This window comes from Cibotium barometz, chromosome 42 (assembly GCF_041138505.1).
Source record: "Cibotium barometz isolate CiBa-2024 chromosome 42, ASM4113850v1, whole genome shotgun sequence".
Lineage (NCBI taxonomy): Eukaryota > Viridiplantae > Streptophyta > Polypodiopsida > Cyatheales > Cibotiaceae > Cibotium > Cibotium barometz.
The window spans coordinates 46,577,774-46,595,750 of record NC_141087.1 but is presented as its reverse complement, the minus strand read 5'-3'; the positions used below and the strand labels follow the sequence as shown (position 1 = coordinate 46,595,750).

At 39.7% G+C, this 17,977-nt stretch overlaps 1 protein-coding gene across 1 annotated transcript; it reads right to left on the bottom strand.

The window, feature by feature from the left end:
• Positions 1–5,477: 5,477 nt before the first annotated feature.
• Positions 5,478–7,696, bottom strand: LOC147614547 (uncharacterized). Its single transcript, XM_086780556.1, has 7 exons — positions 7,068–7,696; positions 6,784–6,992; positions 6,495–6,597; positions 6,168–6,215; positions 5,873–5,979; positions 5,673–5,783; positions 5,478–5,555 (listed from the first exon to the last, which is right to left on the bottom strand). The coding sequence occupies exons 2-7, from the start codon at positions 6,799–6,801 to the stop codon at positions 5,478–5,480; spliced, it is 465 nt and encodes a 154-aa protein (XP_086636682.1). The 5' UTR covers positions 6,802–6,992; positions 7,068–7,696.
• Positions 7,697–17,977: the final 10,281 nt, after the last annotated feature.

The following is a 17,977-nucleotide window of genomic DNA, read 5'->3' as shown; positions in this document are numbered from 1 at the left end:
TGGGCATTATTGATACTAAATCAAGAACCTTAAGCACTACAGCATCAAGTGTATGGATCATCCTTAATCATCCTCCTACAATCGAGCTCTATACTTGCCATCATTTGGATTTGTTGCCTTGGGATTGAATCTTGTGTTTATTCCACCTCTTTGAGGATGCCATTCTTAGCTTTCATGTATATACACTTCTCAATTGCTAATTTGCCCCCCCAGCTTGTTTTGTTATTTCTTTGAACCATCGCTTGATTGGCCTTTCCCTTTGTTGAGTTCGTGTGTGTGTGTGTGTGCATGTGCGAGGAGAGTGTGTGTGTGTGTGTGTGCATGTACGTGTACTTGCAATTAGCAATGGGAGTGATTAGGGTGGATAGTAATGGATTAGGCTCAACATTTTGGCATAATCAAAGTAGAGGAAAAGTAAGTAGTACTAATGACAAGATAATGATAATGCTAGAGAGTTTGATCCAAACACACACGATTTCATTAGATGAGGGGCCTTTAAATAGGTTGAGGTATATCATCGTTAGTCCATGTCTTAGCTCAATCCTCACCTAAACATGTCCTAATTATCTCCCTTGATTTGAGGTCTATTCAATGATTGAAGACTTTTGTGCACATCACATGCCCACTTGAAGTTGGCGCTTTCTTCTTGGGAATCTACCATGCTCGGTGAGCACCTTTTTAGGTTTATATTACTGTTTAATATCTACTAGAGTGATTTCTCATAACTTTAGCAACACTTCTATCGACCACCGAGGATGATGACCACAATTCGTACATGTGCGTCGTCTACATTCTTATCATTTGCTAGAGTGGTCCATCTTAGTTTGCCTCTTAGGCTGTAATGTTGACTTTGACTTGGGACTTTACACTATAGGTGGGAATAGGGTTACAAGTAAAGGTGAGAATCATGCCCTCTTAGCATTCTTTAAAAAGAGAGTATCTGAGTCTTGACTTCCTTCCTAGGTTGACTCCCTTCCTAGGAAGTATTCTGGTGACACTTCATCTTGGCCTGCCTCTTGCTCATAGTCCTTTGTGGGAAGAATGGTTGTTCTCCCATTATAGGTGAAATTTTGGCTTTGATTCTTCGTGAGTTTAGCTTCTATGCCTTCAAGCTTTGGGTCGAGAAGATTCTTCAAGGTTGGCTCAAACTCTTCACTTGGCATGCTCTTCAATAGGATGGAAATGACATCTTCTTCTATGGGGCTATGAGAGTCTTCTTGACTTGGCATGCTCTTCAATAGGATGATGGCAATGGCATCTTCTTCTTCTACAAGGGAGCCAATACTAGGTAATTGTTGAATATGATGGTTTGCATTTTATTATATGTGCAAGGAAAGCACTATTTACTTTCATATCCAAACCAAATTGCATTTTATATTATGTGCAAGAAAAGCACTATTTACTTTCATATCCAAACCAAATTGAATTTTAAGGCTGATTTTAAAGTTATTTACCTTTGCTCCAAATAAAATTTTAAATTCATCTCGTACTCCCTTGGACCTCTTCTTCGTTGTAGTGTGATGTATGAATGCATTACTTAGTCCCTTGGACTTCTCCTTCGCTGTAGTGTGATGTATGAATGCATTACTTAGTCCCAATGCAATATTGGATAGAGCTTTTCATCTCTATTCTTCCATCTATTCACCTCATGTTTGGTCTTTAGACACTCCTCTCTCCCAGTTACAATGCCCCACAATGAGTTGATATTTTTTACTTACCATGTGTGGAAGCCCTCACCCCCATGAACTTCTGCCCATGATTATGCAAGTGAAGGGGGTCTTAGCAATTGAATGATTTCAAGGCCAATATCTGCGCTTATACAATCAATATAAGCACAAATATGACCAATGCAAGACCAAATGCAAGCCAATGTGTACCTTTGTGCAATCAATATAAGTACAAATATGACCAATACAAAGCCCAAATTCCACTATTCCACTAATTATAAACTAATCTCATTTAAACAAAAATATAAAATTTAGATTAGTGATTTGAGCTCCCAAATGATGTTGGAGTGCTAATACGATGCAAAATAGAGGAATAGCAACACCCTAATTAGATATTTGAATCCTTCAATGGTTGATGTTGACACTTTAATTAAGTATTAGTCGTTATTTTGTAGATAATTTTTTGTTACGAAAATATAGAGCAGATTGGTGATTTGAGTGGGTTAGAGAGAAACTCAAACTATAAGACTTGATGTGAGCATGGAGAAGAGATAGCTAAAGATTCTCATAGCTTTAATTGCATTTAAAAATGTGATTCATACCAATTCTTGAGCTCATTTGTAGCTTACATAGAAATCTAAAAACTGCTCCCTTGTGTGCTTGATTTTCTTGTGGATGCTTGATGTGAGTTGATTAATTCTTAACGGCATTTACTAATTGGCATTCTAGAGTGTATAGATGGCTAAGGGATGGTGGTAGGCTCTGATACCAACTTGAAATCAGTAAGTTGAGAGTGATTATGGTGGATAATAATGGATTAGACTCAACACTTAGGCATAATCTAAGTGGAGGAAAAGTAATTAGCACTATTGATATGATAATGACAATGCTAATGAGATAAGATAATGATAATGCTAGAGAGTTGATCCAACACACACATAGGCTAAGGTACATCATCATTAGTTTATGGCTTGGCTTAATCCTCATCTAAACATTTCCTAATCATCTCCCTTGATTCTAGGTCCACCTCCCTTTTATTTGAGGCCCATTCCAATGCTAATTAAAAACTTTCGTGCACGTCACATGCCCACTTGAACAAGGCGGCTTCTTCTTGGGAATCTAACATGCTTGATGAAATCTTTTTAGGTTTACATTGCTTCCTAACATTTATCAATGTGATTTATCATAACCTAAGAAACACTTCTATCTCTAAGGTTCATACTCCCCCTCATTTCAAAGTATCCTTCATCACTTTATTTTCCAATGTGTGTGTGTGTGTGCGCGCGCGCGCGCGCGTGTGTGTGTGTGTGCATGTGTGCATGTAAGCATGCATGCACATATGCATGTATGTGCACGTGGATTAGGGTACATTTCCCCCTCCTCGTGCATGCATGGGGAGGGGGAAGTATGCCTTGAGTGAAGTAGGGTATACCATGTTGGTAAGATTTATTAGCTTGTGTGGTAAGGGCTCCTAGAACTCTATGAGTTGGATTTGGAGTCCTTGGAATATACCTATTAATTGACTTCTTGGAATAGGCCCATTAGTTGACTTCCTATGCATAAGCACCATGGATTTTTTGAGAAAACTTTTGAGTATTCGAGCGAGTATTCGAGCGATAGTGAAATTATCCATTAAGAACTGTCTTCCTTGTTCTAAAGGAATATACACAATGTGTGTTCAAACACATAATAAAGACACAAAATGACAACTTTCCTCAAAATGTCCTCAATCTTTTTACCTCTTTTTAAAAACGTTTTTGGTGAAAAATGGGTTTTGTGAATTCCTTAAAACTATTCTTCTCTTTTTCTTTTTCTTTTTTGCTTTCTTTTTTAAAAATGAACACTAGAATTTTTAAGAGGCCCTTCAGCTCTTCTTAAACCTTATTTTTTATGGGAAAAATATGCATGAAACAATAAAACTATGAGAATTTTTCTTTCGACATGCATATTTATTCTTTTATGTCAAGTTCTTCATAGAAAGCCAATATAAATATTTATCTTTTCATGTTGTCTCTATACAAAAACTCTGGTATGTTTTCTTGTATGTCGAAACCTCAAGAAAAAAATGCATGACTTCTAGTCTTCAAGTATAGTTTCGTTGGCAAAACTAGGTTTGCAAATTTTTCAAAGTAGCCATATAGCCCTCTAACCACTCGAATCAGAGGAAAATTTTGATTCGAGAACATTCAAGGGGTTAAATTTTATAGTTATCATCATTTACAATATATTTTTAAAAAATAAAAAATTAAATATTTTTTGTAAAGGCATAAACCTTATATTAGTGATACTTTACATAAACATTATCTCACAAATCACTATTGTAATCATAATTTATGTATTAATTATTTTTAAATTTAGACATTCATGTAGTATTTTAATTAAAAAATTAGGTCTTATTCTTTATTTTTGAGTGATATTTTCTTTGAGGATTATTTCACACAAAAAAATCATATAAAAATACTTAAAAAATTAGTTAATCTACTTGAATATCAATTAGATAATTTTTTCTTAGTTAGGTCATATATTTACCTAAATCTTATGAAGGGATCTAGGTTAGATTTGTGATTTTATGTGTCTAATATAATTATGTAACTTAGGATGCTAGATTTATCTCACGGTAAAAAATAAGAAGTTTCTATGGTCAAAGTAGAGATGGGTTGCTGAATCTTTTTTTGATTGAAGGTAGAGTCTGTAGGAAACTTTGGCAAATGTTTGAAATTTTTTCAAGATATATACTCACTTTAAGTATAAATTTGGTAATTTTTCATCTAAAATTTACCCAAAAATGCTACCTTAGGCTAATATATTTAAAAATCCACCATTTCTTGGATCTAAAATAGCCCATGACTTTTGCAAGACCCTTTAAAATTAGCCTTTGGGCTAAATTCCACCCCTAATTTTTTTCTTGGAATAAATGTTAAATATTGATAAGGTTTTAAGAAATTAAGTTTTGAGAAATTCTTTATGTTAATCACTCACAATTATTATGGGTAAAAGATATGTCATTACTCGATGCTTGCTTTAGAGACTCTGTACTAGAACTATATTTCTTTGAGAAAATATTTTTTACACAAGTCTAAAAAATAGCCACTCGAGAAACCCTGATTTTTGCTCACTCTATGTATGCATCCAATCACCATAAGCTATGCCCCGGCTTGTGACCATTGATTGATCAATTTCATTGGTGTAGACCACTAATACCAATTCAATTGTTAGTTTCTAACTTAGACACAAATTGGAAGTAGGGTGGATAATGGGGCATGACTATGGAAACCAACCTCTTTAGGTCAATCCCAATACTGTAGGTCTCTAGGGTGCAACATATCATCCATGGTCTACAGCGCTCAAGTGTCCCCAAACCTATGGCCTAGGGTGCAACATATCATCTTCTCAAGTGTCGCCAACCTTACCATTTTCTATGGCACAAGTCCATATATCAAATTATCAAACTCCTACTACTATTGATTGCTATGCAGTGCCCTAATAACCTCTACTATGGAATCCCACTACTGTTATGACTATTATGTACTCCTACTACTATTTGTTGGATATTATGTGTGTAGTAAGCAGTGATGTTAATGGCCATGTATCACTCACCTAGTGTGATTTGTGTGTCAAAAGATAAGGTTTGGAATCTATTAAAAAAACATCTACTTGGTTTACTTCATCTCTGGAAATTCAATGGTCTCCCATTTTTGTCAACATCGAAGAACACAATGCAATGCCATGCTGGGGCTTGCATTGGGGAAACTTAAAGGTTTATTTGGAAGGTTATATAGATAGTCACATCTGAATCCAATTTCACTAAGATTAGAAAAATGTGCTTGAAGCTACTCCTAAAAGCTCATGCATCAGAAGTGCTATTTGGCTGCCGTGTTGTGGAAGTTTCTTTGGGAGAATTGGAACCATAAAATTTAAATTTTAAATTAGTGTCCTTTTGTATGTATGAATGTGGATGTGGATGTATGCATGTAGATGTATGGGTGTGAATGTGAATGTGGATACACTGCTAGTTGCTGGAAAGCTCCAAGGATCCACTTGAGCACCACGAACACGATGCATGGCCGGCACGGGATAATCTTCCCTAGAGAACATCCCCAATGTCAAATCAAATACCTGAAATGGAGGTCATACTCATTAGCATGTCTTTGATGGACATCCTACCCTCCTGCCATACCAAACATCACCATAAAGGCTACTCTTACCCTCTCGCCATGTCGCACATAACCGTGGTCACACAACAAAGTATTTGTGTACCACAATGCCAACCCATTCTTGGTTGCATTGTCATGAACAAGTGGAAAATGAGCTGCTAGACAACAAGTAACAAACCAACCCTGATCAGCAATAAAGCCCGCAACAAACTCTACTTCACCCCATCCAGCTCATCGGAGAACTTGTTCCAAGGGGGATATTCTTCTAAATCTACAAGATCCACCTACAAGCTAGTTGGAAAGTATGCCCAAACCAAGTTCACCACTTTTGTGCAAGGCACACAACCATGAGAGAGAGATGGTGTATTTATCTTTTCCAACCCATGCTTCAATCCTGGATCATGAGGACATGCACACAAAGGTTTGATGTGGCAATTATTACTAATACAAACAAAAGTAAGTACACCCGACTAAACACGTACATCCCATTGTCTAGACCATCCACTAAGTTGACCACATTTGGAAGCATGACAGTGATATATGTATAGAACCTGGGGCCTACAAATAGTTAGAAGAGAGTTTGTATATCTAGTTTGTGAAAACATTGTAGGGTTGCCTCTAATGGGAATCCAAAAAACTATGAGTTGCTTACTCTACTCTACATTGTGCTCACCAGTTTGCCACAAGTTAGACTCCCAATCTAACCTCTGAGCAATGGATCCAATGCTCTCTTGCTCCTCCCTAGTTGTCCCTTTGATGGCTTGATTCTTCAACCCCTATATCGTTAACAATGATAATAAATTGAACAAAACACAAGTATATGGTCCGAAAGAAATGGAAAATAAATTTGGTGCATAGGTGACCACCTGAAGTTCTCTTCTTTGCAGAGGAATGTAGAAGAGATTTAGTGCAAGACCCACCATAGAGAAAGAATGAGATTTAGTTGAGACAGAGTTACTCACGGCAGGCATAGAGCTCATTTTCGGATGAATGCCTCATCCCAAGTGGATAGTCTAACCACCAAGGGCATACATTCATCTGCCACCTCAAAACATCACACTCCCAAAAGCATTGAGGATACATGCACTCCCCACTATTGGAATCAGTCCATAATCGGATTTGTGAAGGGCATGAGTTTAATTTCAAGGCCCTCAGCAATCTGCCCACCCACCTAGCATACATATCAATTAGAGTGATGCATAAAGCAAAGACCTAGAGCATGATGGAAAACTAGAACACCCCTTACCTATACACAATCCTCTTAGTAGATAATTGAATCTCTGGTTGCTTAGACGTATCACCCATGGGCTTCATATCGCTTACAATGTCGAGGAAGGCATCTTCTACATGGTTATCCCTTGCATCATTGAACCACTCCACAAAACCTTGCAATAGTGAGACTAGCCTCTCATTTCAAGGTCTTTAATAACGACGGACTCTCTTCGCACATGCACTACCAATATGTCTCCTTCTTGAGATAGGTTTTCAATTTTACAGAATCTTGAAACTTTCTAATGTAACCTTTATCTTTCACATTACTTTGAATCATCATGTACAAAATGGTAGCTTTCCTACGACATCACAACAAACAAAAATGGACTATCGCATGTTGTTGGGAAAAAACATGACACAAATAGAAGCACCACATGTTAACCCTCCAATCTCACCTATCATCAGGATCAAGTCCAGACTGAGTAAGGGTGTCCCTTGTCACTGGACTAGGTTTTTTGTTCCAGTCCTATGCCTAAATCAATTGGAAAAATGCATCACCATTAGGGTTTGCAATCTACAACAATTTGTATGCTCTGTCTCGAAAGATATTCTCCGTCCCTCTAGCCTCTTTGGTATGAGCATGTGTGAACTCCTCTAGTATCATACGTTGGCCTTTTTCAATGCTTTATAAGCATTTTACCTTCCAAACTAATTGAGCAAGGACAGATGTTGGTGCATTTTACCTTCCAAACTAATTGAGCAAGGACAGATGTTGGTGCATGTATAAAGGTGATGTGGTTGAGATTGTCTCCTCATATTCTTACCTTTATATCACTTTCCAAGCCCCAACTTTCTCCATGAGTCTAGCCGCCTAGTCCTACTTTGTCAGCCTGGCCCTAGAGAGACAATGCTTAGCGAAAGGCTTTGTCAACCTAGCCCTAGAGAGACAATGCTTTTAGGTTCATTTTCAGGAATGGAACACCAAGTGATGGGTCTTTAACCCATTGGTGAGACCGGCATCACACCACTGTCCTAAACATGACATGGGGTCTTTGACCATTGGCGAGACCGGCATCGGACCACTATCCTAAACATGACATGCGGTCTGTGGGGCCATAGATACATTGAGCATGCCCACATGGAGCTATAAAGGCATAATATATTCAGATCCCATAGGATTTACAGAAATATACTCAGGAAGAGATGTAGTGGTTTACACAAAGACACATCAAAGCCCTAAAAGAGGCCTAACCAAAGAGTTGGGATACATGGGAGTACAAAAAAAAAAAAAGAGGATAGACCCATACTCCTGGGAGAGTATGGGGTTTTATTGTTTGGGTCTCATCTACATAAGATACTCACCATGGTCAAAGGCATGAGGAGGCCCAATTCACGTGCATATGCCTAGCCTCATATCAGACTGAGATTTTACACATTGAAGTGAATTGAGACATCAACTTTTGAATAGAGCTAATCACAGTATGGACAACCACCATATGCCCCTTAGAGCGGAGCATAGGCACATCAACGAGCTTGTTGATTGTAGGTGGTTATAGCAACAACGGGAGACTGGAGGGACTCTCCATCAAAACGAGCTCGTTGATGTGTCTTCATCGGCCTGAGTGGAGCATAGGCACATCAACGAGCTCATTGATTGTAGATGGGGAGACTGGAGGGACTCCATCAACAAGCTTGTTTTGATGTGCCTCCATCAACGAGCATAGGGAGAGCGGAGCATAGGCGTATCAACGAGCTGGTTGTTGATGTGCCTCCATCAATGAGCATAGTCCCGAGCGAAGCATAGGCAGAGCGGAGCACATCACTCCATCAACGAGCTTGTGGATTCAAGAGAGCATGGGGAGACCGTGTGTGAGGTGGAATGGCCTGAGCGGAGTAAGAGAGGCAAGATACCTGATCGGGGAGACCTTTGGAGAACGCCGCGAGCTTGGAGATTTGGGGAGGTTTAGAGATGGAGAATGCCGCCTCTACATATATTATCTAAGATTATATCTATATATATATATAATAAAAATAAAGATATAATAATATTATCCATATAATCTTATAACTACAAAATCACATATATTAATTAATATACTAGTATATATATTAATATCTTTAAATATATTAATATATCTATATAATCTTGGGCCTTGTATATTAATCAAGATTTATAATTTATTAATCAAAATTAATGTAGCAACCATGACGACTAACGTCCTTTCATAATGACACCCATGATTTCATTGTTTTAATGTAGCCCCCCACAATTTTGAATGTTTTCACTGCAAAATTAATGTAGCCCCTACGATTTTGTATGAGCTCGTCATTTTGAAGCCTTGTTTTCTACTCTTTTGCCAGTCTCCTTATGTTTAGTATTTTTTCTAAGCTGGTCATTTTGAAGCCTGGTTTTCTATTCTTTTGCTAGCCTCCTTACATGGAGATGCCTCACTCTGTAACTATCGATGTGACTGGCTTGAAGAACCTTCTACTCCATTATCTACACAAACCATCCAAGTCCTTGAGGGAAAACTGATTGTATCTGAGATTTTCATAGAAAAGTTCCATGCTTATGTTTTTGACTTTCATAGCTTTAATGATGTGGTGGGACATGATGGGGGCTCTTCTAAACTACTTAAGCTACAAGATCAAATGGATTTAGATGGCAACAGGCATTATCTCATTGATTGCTCCATGAGTTTGAAGTACGTAGTGTTGTTGTCAAGCAAGCGAGGTCCTTCTTCCTCAACTCATGTTGTTTATATAGAGAGCTCATTAGAATCAGAGTCAATCCATGCCAACCAAGAATATAGATCAACCACCCCAGCCTTCCATGCACCACGGTTGGCTCCATCTCCTGTGCGAATCCAACAGTTGTTATTAATTTGGAAGGAGGGAATAATGTTATTCCATCAGAGAGCATAATCCCCTTCTTGATGCAGGGCAAGAAGACAAATACGATTAAAACCTTATTGGGAAGTATAAAGACTAGAGTTTCAGTAAATGAAGATCCCTTGTCATTACAATGGGTACATGATAATGGAATTTCCACCCACATATGGGAAGGTGAAGGCTACAGATGGAATGGAACATAAATATGATGGACATATTTGGACAAGACCAGTCACAACAAACATGTCAATTGGGTGTATAGTAAGACTAAGTCACTGCATCGGTTCCCTACAGTGTCATCGAGTTACTTGCCCGTACTTTGTAAGCAGCAACAGGAAATTCAACAATACCTTCTTTAAAAAAAGTGTGCCTTGGGTCTCATGGAAAAGGATGGCAAAAACAAGATAAATTGTACTATCTGTCAAAATCCAGCTTACTGTATTCGGTGTCAAGTGTACTACGTCTTTCCCCCTCTTCAACATATGACCAGACTTATCATCCATGTTACCAAGTTCAAGCAAGGACGTCTAGGAAGAGATTGGATAAAACAAGGGAGCTCATTTAGAAGTCTGATCAAGTGTACTACGTCTTTCCCCCTCTTCAACATATGACCAGACTTATCATCCATGTTACCAAGTTCAAGCATTTAGAAGTCTGATCAAGGTGGATAAGGGAGCAGGGCCAAGGAAGATAGAACTGAATGTCATAAAGAAGTTGTTAATGGTGTCCTTGCTGGGAGATGAAGGATATACTGAAAGTTGCGAGCTTGTAGAAAATAAACTTGGGAACTTCTTGGAGGAACTCAGTCCCTTGGTGGAGAATCAGAGGTATGGTACAATGTTGCCAAATTGGCAGTTCTGGACGCTGAGGAGTTCCCAGAAGTATACAAACTGGAAGCGGAGAAGAGGGAACAGTGGGAAAGCCACACAGTGGAAGACCTAAAGGAGATGTGGGGGGAATATCTGAAGAAACTAACAACAGCAATGCAAGTCTCCACACTTACCTGCAGGCCGATGGTTCCCCTTCCAGGATTAAGATCGGAATCTAGATGGAGGATCCATAATTTCGGAAACAGGAAAGCTGACAGGAACCGACCTTACAAGAGCCTTGGAAACTGCTTCACACAGCCAAGGGGAAAATGAGGCAGGACACAGCGGGGCAGACACCAACAAAGAAAAGGAGCTACAAGCACAGAATGAGCAACTAAAAATGGAACTAGAGATATGGAAGAAAAGGTTTATTTAGCTGAAAGGTGATGGGAAGAAGATGCAGGAGCAGCCTGAGGGGAAGGGAAATGAGCTAGTATTGTACAAAGGATCAATGGACAGAATCCCCAATGATGGTGGATATAATCCATCATGAAGGTTTATTCATCAATGGATATAATACCTGATGATGAGTTCCGAGAGCGTGCATGGGCATCCATGAAAAAGCTTGAAGAAAGGCTAGGTAATGAGGCCGCTCTTAGAGCCCAGATTAAAGAGTTGGATGGTCTGGTGGTGGAATACAAGGAGCAACAAAGGCAGGACGAGTTAACAATAAAAACCCTTAAGAAGGAAATTGAATCCACAATATGCCAAGAACACAAGAGGACGAGGAGGCAAAATGACGGTTAATGAGTTGAACGTCTCTCTGACGCGACAACAACCCATGCCGATCTAAAGAACATACATCATTAGCTATATGCCACAAGGAAAAAGCACGCAAAAGAGTTGAAGGCATCCAGAGATGAACTCAGGAAAAGACAAGAGCAGGTGGAGACCATGAGGAAGGTCCATGCTACTAAAATGCAGAGTAAGAACAAGATGGTTGAAGATTTCCAAGGGTGGGCCAAAAGGGAGAAGAAGGAAAAAGAAGCCCTGCAGCAAAGGCTCCAGGAAGAGAGGGCATATGGGAACACAACTTTCTGGAAAGAGACAGCCCTTGCTCACATAAGGAGCTTGATTCAAGCTACCAAGCAGGCAGGAGCCGTGCAACCATCTAACTAGGATCACTTCAGCCCATATAGTGCCTTCTTCAATCTATATACATGTGTGGGAAAATTTAGGTGTACATAACCTTGTGGTTGTTCCATAAACACCTCTTCTTATAACTCTCCATTGAAGAAAGCATTCTTGATATCTATTTGATGTAATTCTGAAACTTTAGATGTAGCCAAAGAGATCATTGATCTTACAGTAGCCATCTTAGCCGCTAGGCAAAATTCCTCATCATAATCAAACCCATGAGTTTGTGCATAACCCTAGGTGTGGCAACCAGCCTTGTCTTATGTCTTTCCTATTAAAATATGGTGCCATCATGTCATGTATGTGGGAATAAGGTAGAAGAAGATTAGGATGTTATGAAATTGGAATAGATGCAAGATAAGGTTATTTAGGGATGTAAAAGTTAAAGCAACTTCTAGGCAACAGAGTCAGCGCGCCAAGAAAAAGTTCCTCATCCAGATCTTGAGTAATGCGAGGAAGTGGCGGGATCTTATGACACAAGGATCCGGATGAGGAGGCAATAGTCCATGCACAAGGCAAGACATCTAGTGCCCCTCACCAACGGAATTACTTGTTAGAAGAAGAGAAGCCACACTCTCTAGATCAGAACCAACAGGAAGACCACCATAAGGATGGAAGTAGAGTCAAGGGGGAAGGAAGAGACCAAGAGAGCCCGAGCAGACCGTGTTCAAAAATGCAGCCATCACCCCAGAGCAGACAGAGCCACATGCTTTTGCAGCAGGGATGGCCATTGATGTAATGGAAAGGGTCATGAAAAGCACCCATATGCCGAGGTGCGTCAATCAATGTCATGAGTGAAAAAACAATGAAAGATGACGATTTAAAGTTGTCTTCTACTAACTCTCCCTATCGCACCAAACTTGCTGATAATACTAGGGTGAAAATTTTAGGAATTGTCAAGAATTTGGGAGTGGATGCATGTGGTATTTCTGTGCCTATAACTTTCCAGGTCATTCCTACAAAGCCTTATGCTAGGGCTTACCCATTGATATTAGGTAGGCCATGGCTTCGCCAAGTGAAGGCAATTCAAAAGTGGGAGACAAGTGATCTTATTCTACAAGGTGAGAATAAGAAGGTCCACTACAATATCAAGAGTCGTCGCAAGAAAGTGGTAAGAGGTGAACCTTCAACTTTCGAAAGTTCAGAGTCAGAGTCATCCGATGAAGAGGAGACAAGTGGTAGCTCTGAGGATTCCATCTCAGAAGGGGAGGTGGAGGGAGTTACATTTGGTCTTTCCCTGGGAAGGGATTGAGGGGATGCTGAAGACAATGGAGCCTTGGAAGGAGAAGCTTCTTCAACCATGTTCAAGAAAGGAGATGTGACCTCACTAGTCTTCACCAACATAATGAACTTCTTCTTGAAGAGTCCATAGCAGGTACTGAAAGGGAGAATTACTTAAAAATGCTGGATAGATTTCCTAACCTTTTTGCAAACAGCTACTCACAAGTATGCCAAGTCACCCTAGTAGAGCACAAGATTGATCTCAAGCCCCAAAGTAAGCCAGTGGTACAACAGCTAAGGCATTAGGGAGTAGTGCAAGCAGAGGTGCTTAAGATGAGGTAACTAATTTGCTTGAAGTTGGATTTATTTTTCCAATAGAGAATTCAGAGTGGATTTCCCCAGTTGTAGTCACTCCCAAAAAGGGTGGAAAATGGCATGTGTGTGTGGACTTTTGCCCTTTGAATGCATGCACAAAGAGGGATTATTATCCTCTACCCTTTCAGGATGAGATTTTGGATCAAGTTGCAGGTCACGAGTTGTATTCAGTGTGTGATACTGGAGATACTTTCAAATCCGGATTTGTAAAGAAGATCAAAGAAAAACCTCATTTATCACCCCTTTGGGGAGTGTATGCCTATAGGGTGATGCCATTTGGCTTAACCAATGCACCAGCAACTTTTCAACGCTTCATGAGTCAGGTATTTGCACCTTACTTGGGAAAGTTTATAAGGGTCTTTTTGGATGATTTTTGCATTTATCCAAGCCGCATGGATCACTTGGAAAAGTTGAGGTTGGCCTTGCAAAGTATTGATGATGCAAAAGGGTGTCTTAATCCTGGAAAATGCTGTTTGGCGCACAAAGGAAGGTGGTTCTCTTGGGACATGTTATCTCAAAAGAATGCATAGAGATGGATCCTGAGAAGGTGCAGGCAATTGTGACCCTCCCACCACCTACCAATGTAAGGGAGGTAAAGAGGATTTTGGGTAAAACAAAGTATTACCAACGCTTGACATGTTCTCTGAGAAGATGTATCCTATAAATCTGTTGACAAAGAAGAATGTTTCTTTCCAATGGGGCCCGATCAAATTCAATCTTTTTGTTTGCTCAAGGAATGCATGAGTCAAAGTACAATTGTGCAGCCTCTTAGGTGGGGGGATGACTTTTATGTGAACCCAAGTGTCTCATCACATTCAGTGGGTGCTATACTCTTGCAAAAGGGAGAGCAAGGGCACATGCAACCAGTGTAGTATGCAAGCCGATAACTCACTAATGCCGAGGAGAGGTATGGTGAAATGGAGAAAGGTGGTTTGTCTCTTGTTTTTGTAGTAAAGAAGTTCAGGTCATACCTCGCCCTTTTTTCTTCCTCACATCTCAACCTTCTTTACAATTCTTGGTCCGCAAATCCAATCCTGCAGAAGCAGGAGGGAAGTTTGCAAAGTGGATTTGTGAGCTTCAATAATTCTCTTTCACTTTTATTATAGAAAATACCACTAGGGCCTCTCTTGCACATTTGCTTACAAAGGAAGGAAGAGGAAGAAGGAACAGGAACAAAGGAAGAAGTATATGAAGATTTGGAGACACCACCAACTACTTTCACTATGCATTTTGATGGAGCCTTTAGCCCTTCCAGGCAATGTGGGACTGGGGGGATAGTTTTTTTTAATCCAGAAGGAAAAGAGGTATGGGCCAAGGGTAGAGAATTTCCAAAGGCTATATCAAATAATGTGGCTGAGTACAATGCATTAATTTGGGGATTAGAAGATTGCATAAAAGATGGAATTAAAGAGGTAGAGGTTAAAGGGGATTCGCAATTGGTCATCCAACAAATGAAAGGAGAATATAAGGCAAGAAGTCCTAATCTCCAAGAATTATATAAAAGGGCAATGGAGTTAAAAGAAGCTTTTGAGTTTTGTAAATTTATGCATGTTAACAGGAAGGATAATCAAAAGGTTGATGAATTGGCTACTAAAACTTTGGCTTCTTTCAAAGTAGCTATTCTTGCATTAATGGATACAGGTTGGCCTAAGCTCCAAGATGTTCAACACTATTTAGATACAGGATACTTCCTTCCTGGATTGAATCCTCAACAGAAGCAAAGGCTTACAAGGAAAGCTCATCCTTACACAATTCTAGGGGATGTTCTTTACAAGCAAGGTAAGGATAAGATTCTTAGGAGGGTAGTGAGCCTGGAAGAATCTAAAAGGATTATGGAATTATGTCATGAACGTTCAGGTCACTTTGCCTCAGCCAGCACAACACGGGTTATTATTGGCCTCGACTCAGCAAAAGATGTCTATGAGTGGTGCAAAAGCTGTGAAGTATGCCAGGCATATGGGCATAAGCAATTGGTTCCCGGATCCTAAACCCTATCCCAACATATGGTCCATTTGAAAGGTGGGGATTAGATTTTGTGGGCCCACTTCCTCGTTTCTCACATGGGAAGAATTACATATTGGTGGCCACAAATTATGCAACAAGGTGGGCAGAAGCAAAGGCCATAGTCAATAATAAAGCAGTAACTGTGGCATCCTTTCTCAGGGAATACATATGTGCCCGATTTGGGTGTCCATTAGAAATCCTTACGGATGGGAAGGGAGGTCTTTCAGGAATGACTTGATTGAAGCTTTGGTGCAGAAATTAAAAATAAAGCATGCTATGTCAACTCCCTAATGGTTTAGTTAAAAAAACTAATGGACTGCTTTGTGGATCTTTATCTAAGCTAGTGGATACTATGAAGAGAAAATAGGATGTGCATTTGCCAGAGGTCCTATGGACCTATAGGACAACTCACAAACTCTCTCTTGGTTTCACACGTTTTCAGTTAGTTTATGGAATGGAGGCTATTTTGCCAATAGAATTGGAAATCACAAGCCTTCGCACATCTTTTGCACGCTTGAATAATGAAGAAGAAACACATACCCAATGCCTTGTACAACTGGAGACCTTAGATGGAGAAGAAGCCTTTCTTCATGTTGAGGACCACTATATTTTGGTCCTGTAACCTCCTCCTATCCTCAAAGGACTACTATCATGTTGTCTCATAAGTCATCTCTCTAGACACTGTAAGTGTAGGGAGGACTTCCTTGAACCTGTCTATGTCCTCGAGACTAGAGAAGATGAAAACCTTTTTGTCAGTGAGAGCATCGAGTTATTGTAATAAAGAACTAACAATGCTCAAGTGTTCTTGAAGTGAGTGATGCTCCATTTTTAATATATAGTATTTTTCTTTCAAGAACACTTTTTAATTATTAATCTTATTGCCCAACAGATTTTCCAACTTGTTCCATACCTTCTTTGCAGTTTTGTTAAAGTCGATGTGATGTACTAATCTCTTTTAGTGGGTGATATTGGAGGGGTCGCACTCCTTTGTTTACTTGGTTTTGAGAGATTTTTTCCTTCCCTACTGGTTTTGGTTCTGCCTTGACAGTTGATTTAGTTGAGACCCGAGTCTGCCTGTGTATATCTCTCTCTTCTATTCTTCTGGAGGTACATGTAGCATTGGGTCTTGGGTTGGTTTTTGATACCCATACCTTTGCATGTCCTTGATAATAGCCTTGTGCTGCTAGTAAGTCTTTTTTGACCCACCACTTTTGAATGTCAAGTGCTGTTCGGGCTTACTTGGGTTGCTGCTTCCTCTACTTGGATTGGTTCCTTCGTTTCTTCCCTGTAGCTTTGCTTTCTTGCTTTGATATCCGACGGGGTTTTATCCTATCCTTGGGCTTGAAGCTGGGACTTGGAAACATGTTGTTGTCTGATCGGAGACATTTGCTGCCTTTAATGTGGTTCTCTTGACTGGTGATGCTGGTTTGAGGTGGACGCCTATTTTGTTGGTTCTTCCACTTTGCTTGGCATTTGCGGTTCCATGTCATAGTAACTGCCTTCTTTCCCTTATTAAATGGACTCCATAATGGAAGGGTGATGGTTTCTTTGCCATCATTAAGTTGTATTTCCGGTTTTGCCCATTGGATGTGACAATTGGTGGCGCAAACCCAAGATCGTCTAAGAATCATCTCCTCTTCCATGGTTCTTGCAGGCATAATAAATACCTTCTTGACCAAGGGATTATTTTTTATGGAGATATTAACATTCGAAAATCCCACTGTTTGCATAGCTAATAAATGCACACTGCGAACTTGTGCATTAGTTGCCTCTAGGGGGTTTGTTTGAGAGCTACCCATGTCTCATAGGAAATACCACTGTTTGCATAGCTAATAAATGCACACTGCAAACTTGTGCATTAGTTGCCTCTAGGGGGGTTTGTTTAGAGCTACCCATGTCTCATAGGAAATCAAGTTATGACTTGACCTTGTATCAATCAATGCGATACTCGTCACGTGACTAATAGAGATGTTTACACTAAGTCGTGTGGGCTCAATATCTAGATCATTTTTGTCAAGCAAAGGTGAGTGAAGCCATGTTGACATGCAGTGTTCTCCCTTGGATTCACTGTTTTTCTTTGGCTTCCCTTGCCTTGGCTTCCTCTTGAACTTGTTTGATTTCTTCCTTGACTAGCTCTTTTTTTTAATTTTAGAAGATGCTCTTGTGTGAGCATTTCCTGGGTCAAGGATCCATAATATTTCTTGAGTTTACTTCCATTGATATATTCCTCCATTTCTAACCCATCGATGGTTTCAATTCAAATTGACCCTTGAGGGGTGATTTTGGATGCTGTAAAAGGTCATAACCCTCTGTATTTTAGTTTCTTTTTCTTGGTGCTTCCCACACCATAGATGAGGATGAGGTCTCCCGTTTTCTAGTTCTTTATGTTTTAGGTTATGGTCAAACCAATGTTTTCTCTATAGTTTTTCGACCATAAGCCCATGCG

Coding starts and splice junctions, on each gene's coding strand:
- LOC147614547 (XM_086780556.1), bottom strand. Junction 6,216..6,494: donor GTCTAACTTGTGGCAAACTG/GTGAGCACAATG, acceptor CTCATGATCCAG/GATTGAAGCATGGGTTGGAA. Junction 5,980..6,167: donor TACACCATCTCTCTCTCATG/GTTGTGTGCCTT, acceptor CTTGTTGTCTAG/CAGCTCATTTTCCACTTGTT.